Raw genomic sequence first — 20,330 nt, 5'->3', positions numbered from 1 at the left:
CCCTCAATACACGTCCACTAAACCTTACTCCCAGACAAGACTGCCTATTGCTCAGTGTTAAATGACTGGTCAGTTATCAGGTGTTGTTTGTATAACTATGTGGGTATGTGGTAGATTTTGCTGAGAAAAGAGCAGGATTGTTCATACAACTGTCCCTGGTTAAACACAAGCCAGAGAAATGCGGCTGATGTCAGTCCTACGTGAACGTAGTTATAGATGTGTTTTGTTAGTGAGGTTTCCTGCTGGTTCACCCGTGAGCGACGTCACCAAGGACGTCAAACTTGAGCTCTGCTGCAGTCGTGGTCCCATTATCTTGAAAGTCGGGATAGCAGAGTACTCTGACTATTTCAGGAGTTGGAAACATTTTAGCTAAACATTAATTTTTAGGGGATGGAATCTCTTTTGGAGTCAGGCCAGAGGCTTATTGAGTGCAGCTGACAGGCAGAGGGAGCTTGGTATTTTGCACTTAATATATCCATTGGTCTGTGCAGATATTTGTTGAGAATTTATTCAATTGGGGGAAAAAATAAAGGATTATTTTACCCATCCACTTTGTGGAATAAAAAAGGGACTGCTATTTTACCTTTTACCACCTGTTTTGACCATGAAACATTTTATTTACCACTCCACACTGCTGTTTTTTCAGGTAGGTCTGACGTAAAGGCTGCCCCGCCACCTCTTTGTCATACGAGATTCAAGTTTCATACACAAACACAAGCCTACCTGTAACAAAATCCACCCTCCTTGCATTGTTTTTGCTACAGCGTCTGTAGTTAATATTTTGTCCTGCCTTCTTCTGAGTGAGGGGACAGTCTGTACAGGCAGGCAGACATTTTTCATGTTTTAGATTTTCCGAACATTTGGTTGCAGGCTCTGAAGCATTTATGTCCTTGAGAATTTGAAATTGGATGTCCTGATTGAATTAGGCTTAAAAGGAAGCATCATGAGGAGAGTGTGTACCCTGGTGGGTCTGAGGATGATGAAGAGGAGCAGAGAATCTAAGCACACCAAGGTAATGCTGGGTATTTGTGTTTGTGGTGAGCGTATTTTCTGACATTGTGATACGCATCTTTGATAAATTACAGCCGAGTGACCGGTCAGTGTCATCTGCTGAGATGAGGCTTTAAAAGATCAGGACCGATATCTCATCTTCTGTAATTACCTCATTAGACGATGTCTAAACAATGGACACACATACACACACACACACAGAGGTTTGGCCCTTGTTGTGTTAATCAGCACCTCTGTCCTCGTTTCCCCATGAAAGTCTCTACGGTTTCATTTAGTCAAAGGTAATCAATGTGTGATGAGGTTAGCAGAGGAAGTCATCAGGTCAGCAGAATGAGCTGCCTCTGCAATAAATGAGAGTAAACCGTACAGTATCCTATCTCATCCCATTCGCTGCTACAGTACATCTGTGCTTGTTTGTTTTCCTTTTCTCTCGCCCAGAGGGGCTTCTGTTTGTTCACCGGGCCGGCTCAGACGTTCTCCCCGCTCTGCGCTGCAGATCCCATGGCGTACAGCTAAGTTGTTGATTGTGCTCAGCCTAGAGGTCCCCTGCCCTGTCCTGAAACACAGTGTCTTACCACAGAGTTAGAGCAAACCAACCAGAAATTATCATGGGTTAAGCTCAGACCTCCACCTTCACCTCTCTTTTATTTTTGTCTTCTAGCTAGCATAAAAATAGCTTGGCAGCATCATGATCCTCATGTAGATGAAATATCCCACTGATATTACTGAAGACTAGACCTCCTTATTGAAAGACCACGTCATGCCACACACTGAGGGTGTGAATTTATTACGCTTCTGATTTTATATAAACATGTCACTTGTTGAACGGTTTCCTTTTAGCAGTTTCACCTAAATATAAATTTGTCAGTTGTCTGGTCTGTGTTTGTGGGAGCACACTAAAGACCACCATGCCGGAGACAGATATGCAATAGTTGCTTAGCAACATGAGGAGCGTTGTGTACTTGCAGCTGTACTGGGGCCACTAGCGTAAAAACAAGTGTGAACATTCTGTCCAAGTCATCCTCGCTAACCGGCACAGTGCACCTCAGGGGGACTGCCTACACCTGGCTTCACTCCCAGTATCCCACATACCCTCTGTTCTGTGGTGTTACTGGTGGATCCTGGTCACTACTATATCTGTTTTTTTTTATTTCAGTACTGACTCCTTCTCTTGGTTCCCTGCAACCCTGTTTACACACACACAGACACACACACATGGACACAGGTGAGTGGAAGGTGGCAGTCCCGGGTGAGCTCCCATGTGTCCCAGTATTGAGTTAACATTCATTATTCACATGTCATTAGCCTCCCAATCAGTCACCATCCATAATGCAGCGCAAGGTTAGACAGAAGGAGACAAGGTGGAAAACTGTAAATGTCACAGAGGTGAGAAAAGTTTGATCGACAGATAAGTGAACAGTTGATATGATGATGATGATTCATGTGTTTATCCCAGTGCGGTTTTTGTCTCTCACGCTACTTGTCTCTGTGTTTTCTACTTAAAATAAGAGATAATGTTATGCTGTAAATATCAAGAGGCTCTTGGTTGACATCATGATCAAAACCACGCTCTCTAAATTTTAAACAGAACGAACGAACAAACGCCACATAATGATTTTTTCCAAAATAGCTTCCTGCCAGTGTTTTGGAAAATGACCTTTTTATGTGTTGCTGAGTCATGTAGACTTATTCCTAGGTAGCACTCTAATGCACTGGTACATGAGCAGAGTGTTGTTGTCTCTATTAGTGCCTGTCTTACATAAGCTCTACAGTCATATGCTTCTCTGAGCCTCTGTCACGTCAGGTTACTGTAAGTCATGCTCATTGTTTTACCTCAGGCCATCCAGGTTTTGATGAATGCATGTCTAATAATTACCTTTTTTAAAATCATATCAGAATGTGAGAGCTGATAATGCCACAGACTTCATTCATAAATACAGCCACAGTGCAGGGTAGTAAGCTGCAGGAACAGCTGACCAGCATTTGGCTGGCGGGGTATTGTAACCGGCTGTGGATAAGAGCATCAGCTCATTCACTGCCTTAAATTTAATCGTGAAGTCTCATTACAGCAAGTTGAAATACAGATTTATGACAGAAAATGTGGCTGTTTTCATTTGCCAGAGGTACTGACACTGCATCTGTTCTGTTGCTCATATACAGTGGAAAATATACAACGATGATAATCCTGGAGAGTCTGTTTTTTCTTTGGCTTGGACCAGCTACAGAATAAGAATCAAAACGCTCGCTGACATGAGAGCTTGTGTGATTAGTACGTTATGTATACGGAACTGAACTTTGAGAAAGCAGAGCAGAATGGGCTACCTTTCTGCCCTCCGCTCGCTCGCTCTTGCAGAAATAAGCGAACCACTGTGTCGTTCTCTGTGGCAGCAGCCCCTGTTCCCAGGCCTGAGCTAACCTGCAGTAATCTTGTCCCAAAAAACATCTCGTAAAGCCCCTCGATCCCCTCCTCCTGAGCTCCCAAAATGACCCTCAATCCTTTAGTGCAACTCTGAGCTCCTAAAGCCCGTCATCTAGCCTCCATCCAATAGACCTATTAAAGCCTGTTATGGGGGTCAGGGTTATTAGCAACATCAGATGCCCTCCTAAGTGGTGAACAGCTTCTCTGTAGTTTGCTCTTGCACGAAAATCATACATTTGAGGGCCTGTTTTATCTTCCAGTATTTTTACTTTCTTTGCTGATTTTGGATAGAAAGTCATTCAGATAACAAGTTGTTCTTTTGTGCTCCAGTTTGGGGTGCATTTGATTAACTCCATAGAGTCCCACCCTAGTTTTTGAGCAACATATTTAGACATCTTCAGGACCCCCGTGGATCCTCTGAAGAGCTGCAGATCGTCTTATTTTTTAAAACGTCAGTACTGATCCTTCCTTCATAGCTTCTCCTTATTAAAGGCACGCGGTTGTAAAACGATTGATTCCTCTCAGTAGTTTTCCATCACTTTTTCCACGACCGGTCCGAACGCTACACTTTGTAACCATCTCGGGTCAGCTGGGGTAAAGCTTTGGTTTTGATACCAACGATTCAGGAACCCCAATCTCTCAAACAATCAACAATTAAACAAGAATACAGAGGTAGGAGAGAGAGGGGGAGGTGGAGGGGAGAGAGAGAGAAAAAAAGAAAGGACGGGGGAAACAATTCATTGCATTGTGTTTGTCCCGGCGCATGGTCGGACCAGTTTGGGCTGGATTGCAAGAAAAAGCGGAGGCCAAACAGAGGCAGAGGGGAGAGGAGGTGTAGCCTATGAAATGATCAGACCTTGAAGGACGAGGTCCCCATCGGTGCACACAAGGTCTTGAATCACACACACACACACACGTGCATACACCACACCCACATGTGGCAATGCTGAAGAAGAAAAAGGATGGGGAAGGCAGTCAGCCCTGTGTGAAAAAGGTAAGGAGAGAGGACAGGGCGGGTTGGTCTGGTTTTGTGGGGAGGTGATGCTCTGACATCAGTATCAGCAGGTCGAGAACTCAACAGTCACCTGATATTAGAAGTGAAACAAAGCAAACAGCAAATGTGTTTGCATTCGATTTGAACAATTTCAGTATCAGGAAAATGTACCTTTGCTGGTTTCTTTGTAATATTTTTGATTGTTGTACTAAGTCATTACGGATCACTGCATGTCTATTTACTAACAGGCACTGTTTAAGAAATGGCTAAGATGCAAGATACAGAAATGAGAAAAAGGCGTATAATGTTGATGTCGTGTGTCTGGTTATAATGTCGTCTTTATCTTCTTTCTGATTGGACAGCAGCTCTGCCCAGTGTCATTTACCCTGCGCCTCGCACATTTTGAGAATGAATTCGTGAATGAAGACACCCACACACACACACACACACACAACCACACGGAGGATGAGTCTGAATGTCAGGATTGTTTTGTAATGTCTCTTTGATAAAAAACCTTGTACCCAAGGACGAGGCGTGACACATGTTCGCCTCCTTTTTTTTTTCCCTAATCAAATCTTTAAAGCTTTTCACCACCTCCATCAGAAGGCTGCCGCATTGGCAGAATCTCTCGCTTTCCATCTTGACAGAATGATTTGCTGATTGGTGGGCGTTATTCAACAACTTTTCTCCTCTCCAGGCAGATGAAATGAACAGAGAGGTTCATGTTGTTTTCATGCCTCAAAGCGCGCACACCCCCACCAAGCATGTTTCGCTCCTTGTCGTGAGGTTTTATTGCAGGAATAAGTCAGCCATTCACACTCTGTATTATTATCAGCACATGAATTATGATGCTCCAGGCTATCGACTCTGGTGTAATAGTGGAAAGATTAACAAAGCGATAGAATCACGGTCAGTTTAGTGGCCTGACTGCAGTGTGTGGCCAAACACCTCCCACCCGATGAACTGTTGTACCTTGTGTGGCCTTGTCGCTGGTTGATAATAACCTCATTGTCTTCTTTTTATCTGAGTGAATTCAACGCTGGTCCCCTTCCCTGGAGACTGAAGTATACTTGTTCTGCCTTTTTAATCTGTTCTTTCTTATCTCTAAAACATTTTTTATAAATACTATGTCCTTACACAAGCATGACCTGACCAGGAGAGATTAAAGATAAAGTGAGAGTTTGATTTTAATAGTTGGCCATTGAATTTCAAGTGTCATCTTAACCTTAGTTGATGGGTTACCACAGTGTGTGCGTGCTGAAGAAACTGATCGGTGGTCGTTTCCACAGAGGAAGTGGTGGCTTGAAAAATCCCGATGGAGTTCTGATCTCTGATCTCTGCCCCCCCCCCGCTCTCTCTCTCTCTTCACAAGCAGATCCAGTTTGCCGACCAGAAACAGGAGTTCAACAAGCGTCCCTCCAAGATCGGCCGGCGCTCTCTGTCCCGCTCCATCTCCCAGTCCTCCACAGACAGCTACAGCTCAGGTAAACACACACACACTCCTCCTATCATCCAATCCCCTGCTGCTTATCAGACATACCAGTGGATGTGACATGTTTCCACTGCACACCATAGATATAGGAAGTGTTCCACTTCTGTCTCCTGTCTGACCACCTCTGCCTCTCCCCGGCTCTTGTTCTCACACTCCTGACGCTGCAGTTCATGTGAAACTGTGGGCTCTGTGTTAGAGGATTAACTGCTGGTGGGTCACTGGAGGAGGGGGTGGAGGGGGGGGCTGGGAGGTATTGGGTGTGGTTGTGGTTACGTTATCTAACGCCAAAAAAAAAAAAAAATAGATTCACCTGCCAAGTGGTTCTGTAGAGACGTCAGATGCTCACACAGAAAAATGATAAAAGTGTCTTTAGGAGAAACTGCTCAAAAATGTGTTTCCATAGCAACCATACAGCCTTCTTTACCCGGTACATCCCCTGGCCACTGAAGCAGCTCAAGGGAACCCACAGCACGGCCTTAAAGGAGCAGTTCAACAGTTAAACTTAGCTTAGCTTAGCTTAGCTTAGCATAAAGCCTGATGAATGGATGAAACTGCTAGACTGTTTCTTTGCTTAAAGGAACAAAAACTAATTTTCTAGCCCGTCTTTAAACAGCAGTTTGGTAACTATATGATCATTAGAACAGGTTTTTCATTGTTGATGGTGGAAGACAAAATAGACAGTCTTCAGTTTTGTGCCAGAATATATTCACAAGTTTATCTGCGGCTAATATAAGCCAAACATCATCTGTTCGTTTAAAACGAGGAAAAGACCTGAGAAAAGTTCTGGTTTTAGCACTGAGAAGTGGAGCAGCATCAAGATGCAATAATCCTGCTCTCCTTTTCTGCCCCCTCTCTGCTCTCTCCTCTAACCTCTGGCCCTCCCTTCTCTCCATCACTTGTCTAAAAGCAGCAGAGCTTCCCTAAATGTTTACATACTACTTAAGCTGCTTCATGTTTAGAGGCTGTTTGACTTCCTGCTGTGTGTCAGGGTCATTCACAGGCCACAGGTCTTCGAATGACACCATTAACATGATGAATTAATCTGTGTGTGTGTGTGTGTGATACTACTTGGGCAGCGTTGCTATTATGGCGGACAGACAGATGGACAAATTCAGTCAGTATTAGTGGACAGTCATAATAGGTCCCTCAGGTCAAGGGTGCTAAAAAACTCTACTCAGTATTCGGTGCAGTTACGGAGAAAAGCTGAAACATTTGGGTCCTGTGACTCCCCACCGGCACATTTGCAGGCTGCCGCGTGTTTTTGTCGGCAAGCGACACCAATCAGGGTCAGCTGAGAGAAGGACCTTCTGTTTTTTTTTCTTTCAGGAGGAAAAAGCAGCCAAAATGGGAACAATATTTGGTTTGCAGCCCTAAGATCAAAACTGGCACACTGTGTTGATGTAGAGTCCCTTTCTAAGGCGAGAGTCGGAAATGTTCCAGTTTCCCGTCACTAAATCTTGTGCTCTCTTTTCCTCATTCTCTCCACTTCCCTGTGCTTTTTTGCCTTTCACCTCAGCGCTTATTCACCTCCCTCCTGCAGCCGGCACAGGACTAAATCACTCTACTTCCCAAGAACCTCCCTCTGTCTCTAGCCTGAGGCTGTCAGATCATTACTAAAATAATGATCTGGGCTTTTTTTCCCTGAGATATTACCACAGTGATGAGAGCACTTAGTCTGCATTTATTTCACTCAGTGATTTGACAAGCTCATTTTTTCACTGTGCTGTTGGCTTCTTATGTTGAACTATTAACAGCAGCCATTATAATCTGAGGGCTGTCAATCTCCTTTTGAACTCTCTGTTTTATGCTCTTACTTTTTTCCCTGATCCCTCGCTGCTGATTCCTTGTCTTCCCCCATAATTCCCTCAGCAGAGTGTGTCTTATTTCTCCGATGGTTCCCACAGTACAGAGAACACACCAGTAGTATTTTCCCCAAGTCTACTTAGGTATAGATTTTGTTTAAGTTTTAATAATAATCTCTCCTTAATGTAAGAAACGGTTTTATGTAGTTAGACACATCAGTCATGTCATTTCGTATCTGTACAGCCAGCGGTATCCAGTCTTATCTGGTACTGGTCTGCATGCATTTTGAAAAGGTGGTAGGAGTGACACTGGCATTGTGTACCGGCTGTGCACAGGAAGAGCCACACCTGAGTAGTAAGTGCACAGACACAGAGTCCTGTCCTCAGTGAGCGTGCTGCTGTTTGCTGTGGACACTAACTACTGTTTATATCCCAGAGCTGCACTGATACCTCTCTATGACATGTGACAGTGTAAGTGTTAAAACACATTTGTGCTGTGTTTATTTTCTACTGCGCTCCCACACTGGAAAGAGGCTGGAGTTTCTCTGTTGGAGGAAATGGTTTTTCAGACAGCTTCATAATCAATTAAACTCGGTGCTGTGCAGAAACCGTGGCCGACCAAAGTCAAATTGAAGGGTTGGGAAAAGCACAGGCAGTATTCAAAACCAAAGGCACATTGAGTTTGTTCAGCACTTTGAAACCTAGGAGCTCTGGATAAAAGAACGTAAAATTATGTTTATACAAACCTTAGAGCTTGATTAATGGATTCGTCAGTGGACAGAAGATGACAACAATTCTCCAAAATCTTTTTATGCAAATGCAATATTTGCTGGTTCCAGCTTCTAAAATATGAGGATTTGATGCATTCTTCTAAACTGAATATCTTTTGGTTCTGGACTGCTGGTTGAAAATAAAAAGACATTTGAGGACGTCGTCTTGGGTTGTGGGAAATTTTAGCAGGTGTTTTTCACTATTTTTGTTGACAAAATGATGAATTAATAATGTCAATAATGATTAGTTGCAGCCTTATTGTAGCAGGACTTTTATGTGTGTGTGACATACTGACGATACCTTTGTGTGTGTGTGTGTGTGTGTGTTTTTCTTACAGCGGCGTCGTACACAGACAGTTCTGACGATGAGACGTCTCCTCGGGACAAACAGCAGAAGAACTCCAAGGGCAACGGAGACTTCTGCATCAAGAACATCAAACAGGCCGACTTCGGACGCAGAGAGATCGAGATCGCTGAGCAAGGTAAAGCAAAGGGCCTGTACCAAAAGGTGCCTTTACTGTGTGTGTGTGTGTGTGTGTGTGTGTGTGTGTGTGTGTGTCCATGTGTGTGTGTGCTGCTGCTTTCCACACTGCAGGGAAGCCATATGTCCCCTGCCACAAGTGAGAACACCATTTAAAACCCAACACATTATTTTCACATCATTCCCTAATTACTTCACAGAACATACAGAGAGCCTCAGCTGAACCCTGCAGGCCACACACACACACACACACACACACACACACACACACACAATACATTCTGAGCATCAGTAACTCCTTCAGCTGGATGAGTCGATGGATTAGTGATGAAGCATTAGCAGGATTAAATGATGGGAATTCCTTCCCATGCAGCTGATTCCTGTATCCACTTATGCCTGTGTGTGTGTGTGTGTGTGTGTGTGTGTGTGTGTGTTTCATTCTCCTGTTTCAGAGATGCCAGCTCTGATGGCCCTGAGGAAGCGAGCCCAGGGGGAGAAACCCCTCGCCGGTGCCAAGGTGGTGGGCTGCACCCACATCACTGCCCAGACTGCTGTGAGTAGGAAACGCAAAAGACTCAACACAGTTAACTTCAGCAGCTGCAACAAAAAGCCAAACTTGACCCCGTCCTCTCCTCTCCGTCCTCAGGTGCTGATGGAGACTCTGTCAGCTTTGGGGGCTCAGTGCAGATGGGCAGCCTGCAACATCTACTCCACCCAGAATGAAGTGGCAGCTGCCCTGGCAGAGGGAGGTGAGACTCTTGGGAGTTGCTGTGTGTGCACACCTGTTCCCTTTTCTTCTCTCCTTCTCTTTCACCCTTTAAATATTCAAACTCTCTTTCACTTGTTCCCCACCTCTGCCTGATTTTTCAGTTTCACACTCTCTATATAAAATGTTTCCCGTCTCTTTGTAGGTTTCAGTGTATTTGCATGGAAGGGTGAGTCAGAGGACGACTTCTGGTGGTGCATCGATCGCTGTGTCAACGTGGAAGGATGGCAACCCAACATGGTAGCACACCTACATTCTAAATAAAGCCTACTAAACCATCAGAACATAATCTTCTATCTTGTTTCAATCCTTCAGTCCCAATACATCCACTGTTTTTACCAGACCGTTGGTTACTCACTGCTGTCGGTTGAGGTACAGGAAGGATGAGGGTTTGGTCTGTCTTTTATTTGCTCTCTCAGTTTTTCTCTCTCTTCCCCTCTGCTCGTCTGTGTCTCTGTCAGATCTTGGATGACGGTGGAGACCTGACTCACTGGATTTATAAAAAATACCCCAACATGTTCAAGAAGATCAAGGGCATCGTAGAGGAGAGCGTCACCGGCGTGCACAGGTAGGACTCGCAGCAAACCTCCGTCCTCGACCTTGTGGTTCTCGTAAAAGCCTAAAATTTTACAGGACTTAATGGATAAAACCACTTCTCATTATTTTAAATGGCACACTAACACATACACACTTACACACACTCAGTTTCTGATGTGGTAACATCACCATCTAGTGGTGAACATGATCTCCATCAGCTGTGATTACACAACTGCAGCATGATTCTGTTCGGAGATGAAACTTAGTGTAAAGCATATGTAATGTTGGTTAATAGCAAATGAATACAAATACATAAGTGATAAATAATAAACAAATCTCTTTTGTTTGTGTTTAACGTGTAGGTTGTACCAACTGTCAAAGGCAGGGAAGCTGTGTGTCCCAGCCATGAACGTCAACGACTCCGTGACCAAGCAGAAGTTTGACAACCTCTACTGCTGCAGGGAGTCCATCTTAGACGGGTATGAAACAGTTTCCTGTTTAACCTCAGTTTAAAAAAAAGAAAAGAAACATGTTTGTTATTTGTACATTTATTGTTGCAGGGCAATTACACCCACCTCCTCTCTGCTCCACACAGTCTGAATAATCGTGTTTCTGTCCTTAGCCTGAAGAGAACCACCGATGTCATGTTCGGGGGGAAACAGGTGGTGGTGTGTGGATACGGAGAGGTGAGGCCGACACACTCACACAGCCTCACACACAGTGCTTGTTTTCCGAAGGACTAAAATGTTAGATTTGTGTCCTCTCTAATGTGAAATCACATTAAAACTATAATAAATCCACTTGTTAAAAATGGAGAGATTCAGATGTAGGTTTAAAGTCGAGAAAGATTCTCTTGTTCCCTGAGGATATTTAGCAAATGTCACACAATTTAGTATTCAGGAGGTGGTCTTGAACTTCATTAATACAGAACAGGCCACTAGAGACATTTGTGCACATAGAACATCCTCGTGACTGTAGCTGGAGATAACTTAGATTGACTGATGATTGAAATAGTTGCCCATTAAGTTTTTGTTGATCAACTACTCGATAAATCAAGCTTTAGATTATGTTATGCACTACCAGGGAACACAGTTTGCTGTCCTCTGAGTGTTCAGATGAATAAGCATGTGAAGCACTTGTAGTTTAATTGTTGTGAGGATATAAGGATGGCTTACTCCAGCTTAAATCAAAGCCCAAACAGTGGCAGTGTCACTTGTTTTACCAGAGGTAAATTTAAATCCACCTGATCCCCACATGCACTCGCAGATTTTAGACACAACACGAGCGCTGACAGCTTCAGCATGTGACATGACGTCACGTTGTCTCCTGTTGTTGTATGTTAATATCCCATCCTTATCTTCCTCAGGTTGGAAAAGGCTGCTGCGCTGCCCTGAAAGCAATGGGCTCCATCGTCTACGTCACAGAGATCGACCCCATCTGTGCCTTGCAGGCCTGGTAAGACTCCACTCGTTCGGTTTCTCCTGCCTCACTGCTGGTGTTGACATTGCGTTAGTTTAACGCTCCTTTTTGTCTGTCTCCCAATCGCAGCATGGACGGCTTCAGGCTGGTGAAGCTGAACGAGGTCATCAGACAAGTGGACATCGTCATCACCTGCACAGGTCTGGTTCAACCTCTGTCTCTGTCTCTTGGTTAAAATTCAGTAATTCTGCATCATAGTCTCTGGATTGCTGACTAATCGCCTCACAGCAGCTGTACAGGGATTTGTCCTGTTGGCTTTTGTGTTGGGACATAATCCACAACTAACAGTGCATAAATAAACACAGGGAGAATACCAGCTTACATTATGTGCAGAAAACAGTGAGTCCTACTATTCTGTCGCTGCTCATTCAGGAGGACTGGACAGATATTCAGTCATTGTCATCAGTCTGCAGCAGTGAACTAATCATGGTCTCAGCTCAGCAGCCAGGGACTCGTCCTGAACACTTATTTGGAGCAGAGAATTACTCGTCTCTCTGCTTCATTACCTAACGCTGCTGGCAGGCCTGAAGCAGCAGACGGGCTTTTACCACGAGAAACGGAACCGAACAGGGAAGATAATAAGAGAATAATAAGGATAGACTCATGGCATTTGAGTCAGGTTTCTGCTAATGGAGTTACAAAGTGCTGTGAAATAAACAAAACAGGACAAGCATTCGCTCTAATAAGGTCACGTCATTAAGGTCAACTCGTTACAGCCCTTGCAACAAAATTCAGAAAGCTTCTTGGATCCCTGGTAAATTAATAATGGTGCTGCAGTGAGATCACTAATTTGATTAAAAAAAGATCTGTTAGTCATTATAGACGATGATTCCTCAAAGTAATGACTTAGTATCTCAAAACAGAGAGAAGCTTTCATGAAATATTCCAAGAAAAGACTGGCAGAAATGGCCTTCAATAGACGCAGCAAAAAATGAGTTATCAGTTGATATTAAAAACAGTGATAATCATAAATATCAGGATGAAATTCCACATATAAATAACATTAGCAACAGCCAGATTGGCATGTTTCCAGTGTCAATAGTGTAACGTGTGATACATATAAAAATAAATGAAGAGCTGTTGATCAAATGTCAGATAAAAAGTTGTTTTACAGACGTGTACAGATCTGTAAAAAGGCATTACACAGACAGGTGGAGCACTCAAACTAGATTACATTTTCAGACTTAATTAACTGTGCCTAAGTACAGAGATAAGAAATAATTAAGTCAGATGTGAGAGAGTTTTTAATCCCACAGGGAAGTTACAGTGTTACAGCAGCCACTTCACATAAATCACAGACACAGTGATGAAGGTGAAAAACAAATGGGAGCAGTTAATGGAATGGATACAGAGTCAGCCCACAGATCTCCTGCTGAGCCTTTCTGAACCTAACTGGGCTTCACTGTCCTGCTGGCATTCACAAATATAGCTTAACCTTAACAAAAATGTTACCGTCTCTCTCCCTCCATCAGGCAACAAGAATGTGGTGGTGAGAGAGTACCTCGACCGCATGAAGAACGGCTGCATTGTCTGCAACATGGGACACTCCAACACCGAGATCGATGTGGTCAGTTACCAGTAAATCCTTAACGCGCCTTTTTATTCAAAAGTATAAAGGTCACACGTTAGTTCAAAGTCGTTTTAGAGCAAGTTCTGCCATTTGAGGTCAGAGGTAACAGAACAAACCGACAGACGTGATGGAAGAAGCTACGACGCTGCAGCTCCCATCAACATGTTGAACGCGCTCCTGTCGCCGAAGCCTGACCTTGTCCAGTGATTGTTCCACGTTGTCATGGTAACTGACAGCTTAGCCTGAGTTAGTGGGGGCTGTAGCGAAAAGGCTCGATCCATAACTACTACAGCTACAGTGGTCAGAGCTAGACGAGCTTTTTGAACCTCTGGGCTCTGTGGCTGACAAATGAGTTTTAGATATTGATTATGATGCCACTGCTTGATGTCATTGTTATATGAGCCCTTCTAAACAGGGAGTGATGTTTTAGGGTTTTAACTCCTGCCCTTATACAGTGAGTGCAGCAGATGAGAAGTGCTCCAAATAGAAGAAACACCAGAGGAAATCAGAGAGTGGTGGATGAAGGACGTTGTTCAGACTCAACTCTCAACGTTCTTCAGCTCTGGAGAAGACCGAGCATTAGTCAACTTTTGGCCCACAATAAAAGATCAGTGACAGTCTGTGACAGATATGAGAAGTGGAAGAGGGGATGAATTGTTGATGATTGTTGTCCTCACCCTGCAGGCGAGCCTGCGGACTCCTGAGCTGACCTGGGAGAGGGTGCGCTCTCAGGTGGACCACGTCATCTGGCCTGACGGCAAGAGGATAGTGCTGCTGGCCGAGGTACACACACTCAAACACACACAAAATTGAGACACCAGAGTCACACCCCGTCACATTTAATAAACATCTCACTGAACTCCATTAAAATTCCTCAACAAACCGGGGTGTAGAAACATTTTGGGGGCGTATGCATGCACACCTCCTCCTTCAACACATTATAGATGTCCAGGCGTGTGTGTGTGTGTGTGTGTGTGTGTTACAAGCCGTGACAGAATGAGATCAGCCTGACAGGGCCAGACAGACAACCTGCCTGCCTGCGTCTGTGCTGCTGTTTGATCTGCGGCAGGTCTCAGCCACATCAGTAGATCTGCTCCTCCATCCTCACCTCACCTCACCTCCCTCCGGATCACACTGTGCTCCACACAGTCCTGATCCAAAACAGAGTTTTGTTCCAAAAATGTCACTTATTTAAAAGACTTATCATCATTCATATATCTGAGACAGAATTTCTTTAAAGTTTATTTCATTTTTAAATAGTAGATCTTTGTTTCATAACCTTTTTTCATAATGTAATATCATACACTCATGCATTTATTTATACAAATTTGTGAGCTGTACTTGGCTCCATTGTTAAACCTAAGAGAGAAAGAGAGACAGGTTTTGACAGATGAGACAGTCTGAGCTGTAGAGGCTCTTTGTGTGCAGCACGGGGTCAACACAGCACAACAAAGACACTAAAGAAACTACAGCTTCAATGGGAGTGATGGGACACAGTAAAGGTTTTCATCTTACAACAGCAACAATACGACCTGCTCCTCCTCCTCCTCCTCCTCCTCCTGTTCCTCCTCCTCTGCAACATTTGGGATCTACCACATTCACTCTGCAATGCAGCATGTCAGACAGCAGCCTGTTAAACACTGAGGAGAAAAACAAATATATTTTTAACATCATGTCTGTTAGTTTAAGACGATGCACCACAGTCACAAAGATGGAGGGAAAATAAACTGATCAAAGTCAGATGTTGGATTCATCCCCAGCAGACAGCATCTCCTTTACCTTATATTTGTGTCAAGTTAAAAACCTGTGGGTGTTGCTGCTTTTTCTTCCCCCTCCAGGGTCGTCTGCTGAACCTCAGCTGTTCCACTGTGCCCACTTTTGTGCTCTCCATCACCGCCACGACCCAGGTAAACCAGTTTCTGTCTCCTTTACAATCCCGTACACGGCTGGTTTTGTTTTTGTCCAAGTTAAAGTTGTTAAAGTTGTGTGTGAGTAACACTTGGATGTGTTTCTGCCCAGGCTCTGGCTCTGATAGAGCTGTACAATGCCCCAGAGGGACGCTACAAACAGGATGTTTACCTGCTGCCCAAGAAGATGGGTAAGATTTACTTGAGTTAAAATGTGTTAACTGGGAGAAAACTTGAAGACTCCTACTATCAGAATACAAAAACACACAAAAGAGTGTATGAATCCCTCTGAGATAACACAAACACAGAAAGCTGTCAGGCCACGGAGATGAACAATAACCTTGTTTGGTTCTTAAGTAGCCACCAAGCAAGGAAGTGATTACAGGGAGGTTGTTTTTGCCCCCAGCAGAGAGCCTGCAGGCATATTGCATTTATCTCCATCGACAACACAGTCAGTCTCATCTGTTCAGTCCAGAGTCGTCTCCCTGGAAAGCAAATCATTCACAGCAGAGTGAGTCCTGTGTGCATATGTGTGTGTACAGCCCACAGAGTGTCTGCAGCTCTGCCCGTCACAATTCTTAGCTTTTCCTTCAGTGTGTGAGAGCAGCACACACAACACTGTAAAGAAAAAAAAAAAACAGGCAGCCAAATGTAGGTCACCCTGCCAGTGACTGCTGCACACACACACAGTGACAGAGAGATGATAGAGAGAGAGAACGAAGGCATGCAGAGAGAGGCTGAGATGAGGAAAAGATGAAGATGGAGGACAGTAGTCATCGCAGAGGAGGGAAGAGATGGAGGGGTGGTAAATCTCGCTGCGACTCTGCTTCCTCTTCTCATTTGGAATGATGAACCAGCTGCAGACGCCTGGTGAATGTTAACATGTCGTTCCTCTCTCCTGTCCTGCAGATGAGTATGTGGCCAGCCTACATCTGCCTACATTCGACGCACATCTCACAGAGCTGACTGACGAGCAGGCCAAGTACCTGGGCCTGAACAAGAACGGACCCTTTAAGCCAAACTACTATAGGTATGAAAACTTAGTTTGGATTGTATTTGAAGTGGTTAAAGAGATCATTTTTGAGTGCCTCATGCCAGCCTGAGGTGACGTCTTCTTCCCTCTAGTTCAGTCTTAAACATTTGATTCTGTGATCAGCTCTTGTAGTTTGAAAAGGCAGAAACACAGCAGGTTTCAGAGGAGATAAGGAGCCAGATTCATCCATGTAGAAACTTGTTTTTCAGCCCAAATGATCACAAGCTGAAACTGAAACTTGTCTCTCTTTGTCTTAAAGGTATTAAACCAGTGTTGGGGTTGGACTGTGGAAATACCAATACTCCATGAATCACACACACTTACAGAGGAGGAGGAGGAGGAGGAGAGAAAAGTCAACACACCTGCTTTATATTCATGAGGGAGGGGGTGGAGCTCTGACCGAGCCTGAAGGAGGAGGGGGGAGGAGGGGTGTGGGTTTCCAACACGCGTATGGCAGTCGGTTTATTTATTCACGCTTCAACAACAATAATAATAATAATAATAACATTAACTCTGTGGAGCTGCTCCTGCCATTCGCCACTAGCTAGCTCCCTGACGTCTTCTCGCGGGAGATGTTTTACTTCCCCTTCCGCTCGTCATCACACCATCGTTATCTCGTTCTCTTTAGACGCTCATTCGTGTGTCGAGTTGTATGTAAACCCTCCATCCTCTCTTCTCCATTGCCAGATCTTTTATTGTTTAACTATTAAAGATGAAATTATTGACGCTAAAAAGATATATACTATATAAAAAAAACTTGATTAAAAAAAATCTGTGTGAATGAAGATGACCTTTGAAGATTTAGTGACGGACATTTTTTCCTGTCCTTTTTTTTGTTGTTGTTGTCGTCGTCTTTTCTTTTCTACTCGTGATTATTTTTTGTTTTCTCTTGTGTAATATTTGCGAGGGCGGGGTTAGAACTAATGGGAAGGAGTTAGGTGGGATCTCAGGGTCCAATCATATCATGTCTTTTATTTGATTGTTTGATTGAGATTCAGTGTTGTTATTTGTTTTTAAACATTTTTTATTGCGCGTTCTGTCCCTTCGGATCAGCCTGTAGTTTGTCGTAACTTTTTTTTTTTGTCTTTCTGAGTATGACTGGACGGTGGCCGGTTCTTCCCACCTGTCACTCAAACCCACAGTGAAACCATCTCATTGGCTGCTTCTCTCTCAGCTTCCAGCTGCTCGCACGACGCCAGTGTTGAAGTAATGAAAAGTATTTCAAGCTAGTGAGAGCTGACTTTTCCTTTACCAAGAATGACTATACTGTATTAGAAGCATGGCAGGTTGTCAGATCATTACAAGGGGTATACTGTATATTTAGATATTTATATAGAAACTACGATTTTTCTATCTTTTTCTCTCCCGCGCCGTCTAATATCATAACTTTTGGACACAAATCAACATATGTCATAAAGATAAAATTAAATGTTCAAATGATAAGTGTAATAAATGTACTTAAACCCTCATTTTTAATACTGTGACAGAAAATCTTTCATAGATACCAAATGTGCAGCAAGTTGTTGCCAGTCCGGTACTTCAGCAGATTTCTTCAATCAGGTCTTCTTTGAAAAGTATGGTGCTGTTTAGATTTACTGTACTTAACCATACACAACACAAGTCTTTGGTACTCACAGATACAGTCAAGGGGTTCAGCTTAAAAATCAAATCCAGGATCTGAGCTCCACCTTGATTTATTTTCTTTCCATTTAGTTTCTCTGCAGACTCATGGTGCATTTGCCTGTAAAGGGATTTTTTAAAAAGATCTCCAAACTTGGCTCGCTCTCCCTGATGTATTTTAGTTTCTTCTTCCCCGCACCCGAAAGGCTCGGATCATTTCGCTGTAACGAGCTGCACCGTCGTCCCCAGCTGACCCTGACGGTAGAAATCAGAAAATCCTGACAGTCATTTCACCTGACAGCCGAGTCCACCCCCGCCGCCACCGGCTCCCGACTGCACCTGAACCAATCAGAGTCTCTGCCACAGCCTGCTGGGAGAACTCTGCCCGGCTCTATTCTCACAGAAATACTTAAACACACACACACGGTAGCTTAATATCCAGGTCTGAATTTACTGTACTGTACAATGGGTACACATTTAATCACTTCACATCTTTTGAACAGGTGGAAATAGCACAAAAAGCTTTGTTTACCAGTCAAATCAAAACTTTGCATTCAAGTACAAATATACCAACACATTTCATGAGTAAAATCATCACTGTAAATAATCATTAACAACCACAGCTAAAGGAATAGACGTTTCTGACATTTTAAGGTTGTTGTGAGTTGAGAGCATTGATACCACTCTTAGCTTAGCATAAAGACTGGAAATCAAGGGAAACAGCTAGCCTGTATCTGTCAATCAGCTGACAATGCTAAGCTCCCAAAATCTCAAACTATTCCTTTAAAAAAAAAACTAATTAAAGTCTAAAGAAATTGACATTTTTAAGTTGTGAGGGAGCCTCTCAGATAAATCTCCTGCACACCTGTTTGCCGCCATGAAATAACAAGATCTGATACTGTGTCACAGCCCATATGACCTCAATGTCACGCTGTCCCCTGCCAATGTTGGTGCGTTTCTCTGTGTCCTTGTGCTGTTGAGAATCCCCCCTCTTAAAGTAGTGTGAGCTGTTGTCAGTGTAGCTCTTAAGCCTGTTGTCTCAAGTCTTATTTTTTCCCTCTTTTTGTACACGTGAATGTGTGTTAAAGAGTATATGACCTCGTGAGAGAGAGCTGAGGTGATTGTAGCTGATGTATGAGTGTGTGTGTGTGTGTGTGTGTGTCTAAATGTCTTCATGTGTTTGTACACATCCTTTCTCGTAGGCCATGGTCGCTTCGATAACAGCTGCCTCAGGATCCTAGCCTGTGCGTTAGGGAGAGAAACTTTTTGTTTTGTTTTGTTTTCAGTCGTAAGCTGACCAACACGAGGGTGGGCGGGGGAAGACACCAGCATCATATATGTATATACATACTATATACAGATATGACAACCTTTAAAAGTATAGGACGGTAAAAGAAGAATCGACTCCTTTATTTATTGTTGTAAATCCTCATACAGTGCAAACTGGCAAAATGAACTCAAACATGTTTAAGTTGTCTAATAAAGAAAAAAAACCCTATGTTTAAATATTGCAAGTGATAATGGTAGATGATGAGCAATAATTAAAAAATTCTGTAACCTTAATGAATAAAGATGTAAAAATTGTAACCAGTTCGTGTGCTTGGCCTTGATTTTCCTTTTCAACGATTAATCATCTGCTCTCTCTCTATAGAAATGTTTGGTGTGCGTCTGTTGTCGTAGTGGACCGATTTGTGTCGTCGTGTTCGTGTGTGATGGGGGAAGGGGAGCCCATGTGTGCAGCTGCTGAGGTCTGTCAGAGCTGCACTGAGCTCATCTGAGCCGTCAGACAGGGACGTCTCTGACATCAACAGAGTTCAGCTGGCTCCGAGCCTTTATTTATCCCTGACACACAGATCTGCATCACAGGAGACGACGAGCAGTTAAAGATGTCCTGTTGTTTACGACGACTGACACTGAAACATAGAGGTTTATGTTCCTGTAAATCAAGGTTAAGTGCACCTGACTGTAGCTTTTAAACACTAAATTTAAAGGAACATTTTCACCAAAAAAAAAGTTGCCAAAAGAATTTCTGCAGGCTTTAGTTCAAGATCATTTTTAGATTTTTAGATCTGAACAAACCATCCTAAGGAGAAGACTGTGACCCTGATGATGACACCAGGATTATTTAACTAATTTTACATGAGAAATAATCTAACAAGAGGAAAAATAAGTGGTATTATGAGAATTGTTAGATCCAGTGATTTTGAAGCTTGACCTCTCCTGGGACTTCGTGTCTGGATTTCTTCCTCAACTTTTTAGGTGTTTTTTTTAATTCTATTTTATTGGAATACTCCTTTAAAACTCTTTTCTTCCAAACCCCTTTATTATTATTTTGTAGTGTACAAAATAAGTAGAATCACTAGTCATCTCCTGGAGAACTGCTGCAGTTCATCCACTGAATATCAGTTATGCTTTATTGATTTACAGCTTTGTCAGACTCGAATCAACC

The 20,330-nt window shown here is 43.4% G+C and overlaps 1 protein-coding gene across 1 annotated transcript in view; it reads left to right on the top strand.

Moving 5' to 3' along the window:
* ahcyl2b (adenosylhomocysteinase like 2b) overlaps positions 1 to 19,468 on the top strand; it is a 35,382-nt gene extending 15,914 nt beyond the window's left edge. The window contains exons 2-17 of the mRNA XM_018687504.2: positions 5,800 to 5,908; positions 8,827 to 8,970; positions 9,422 to 9,522; positions 9,616 to 9,718; positions 9,881 to 9,975; positions 10,197 to 10,303; positions 10,635 to 10,751; positions 10,895 to 10,958; positions 11,639 to 11,727; positions 11,821 to 11,891; positions 13,224 to 13,318; positions 14,006 to 14,104; positions 15,160 to 15,228; positions 15,341 to 15,419; positions 16,138 to 16,258; positions 16,521 to 19,468. Of these exons, the coding sequence (XP_018543020.1) occupies positions 5,800 to 5,908; positions 8,827 to 8,970; positions 9,422 to 9,522; positions 9,616 to 9,718; positions 9,881 to 9,975; positions 10,197 to 10,303; positions 10,635 to 10,751; positions 10,895 to 10,958; positions 11,639 to 11,727; positions 11,821 to 11,891; positions 13,224 to 13,318; positions 14,006 to 14,104; positions 15,160 to 15,228; positions 15,341 to 15,419; positions 16,138 to 16,258; positions 16,521 to 16,527 (1,470 nt within the window). The 3' untranslated portion in view covers positions 16,528 to 19,468. The remainder of the gene's footprint in view (positions 1 to 5,799; positions 5,909 to 8,826; positions 8,971 to 9,421; positions 9,523 to 9,615; positions 9,719 to 9,880; positions 9,976 to 10,196; positions 10,304 to 10,634; positions 10,752 to 10,894; positions 10,959 to 11,638; positions 11,728 to 11,820; positions 11,892 to 13,223; positions 13,319 to 14,005; positions 14,105 to 15,159; positions 15,229 to 15,340; positions 15,420 to 16,137; positions 16,259 to 16,520) is intronic.
* The last annotated feature ends 862 nt before the right edge of the window (positions 19,469 to 20,330 follow it).

The sequence above is a fragment of the Lates calcarifer genome, linkage group LG18 (assembly GCF_001640805.2).
Source record: "Lates calcarifer isolate ASB-BC8 linkage group LG18, TLL_Latcal_v3, whole genome shotgun sequence".
Classification (NCBI taxonomy): domain Eukaryota; kingdom Metazoa; phylum Chordata; class Actinopteri; family Centropomidae; genus Lates; species Lates calcarifer.
This window is presented reverse-complemented; position numbering and strand designations above follow the sequence as displayed.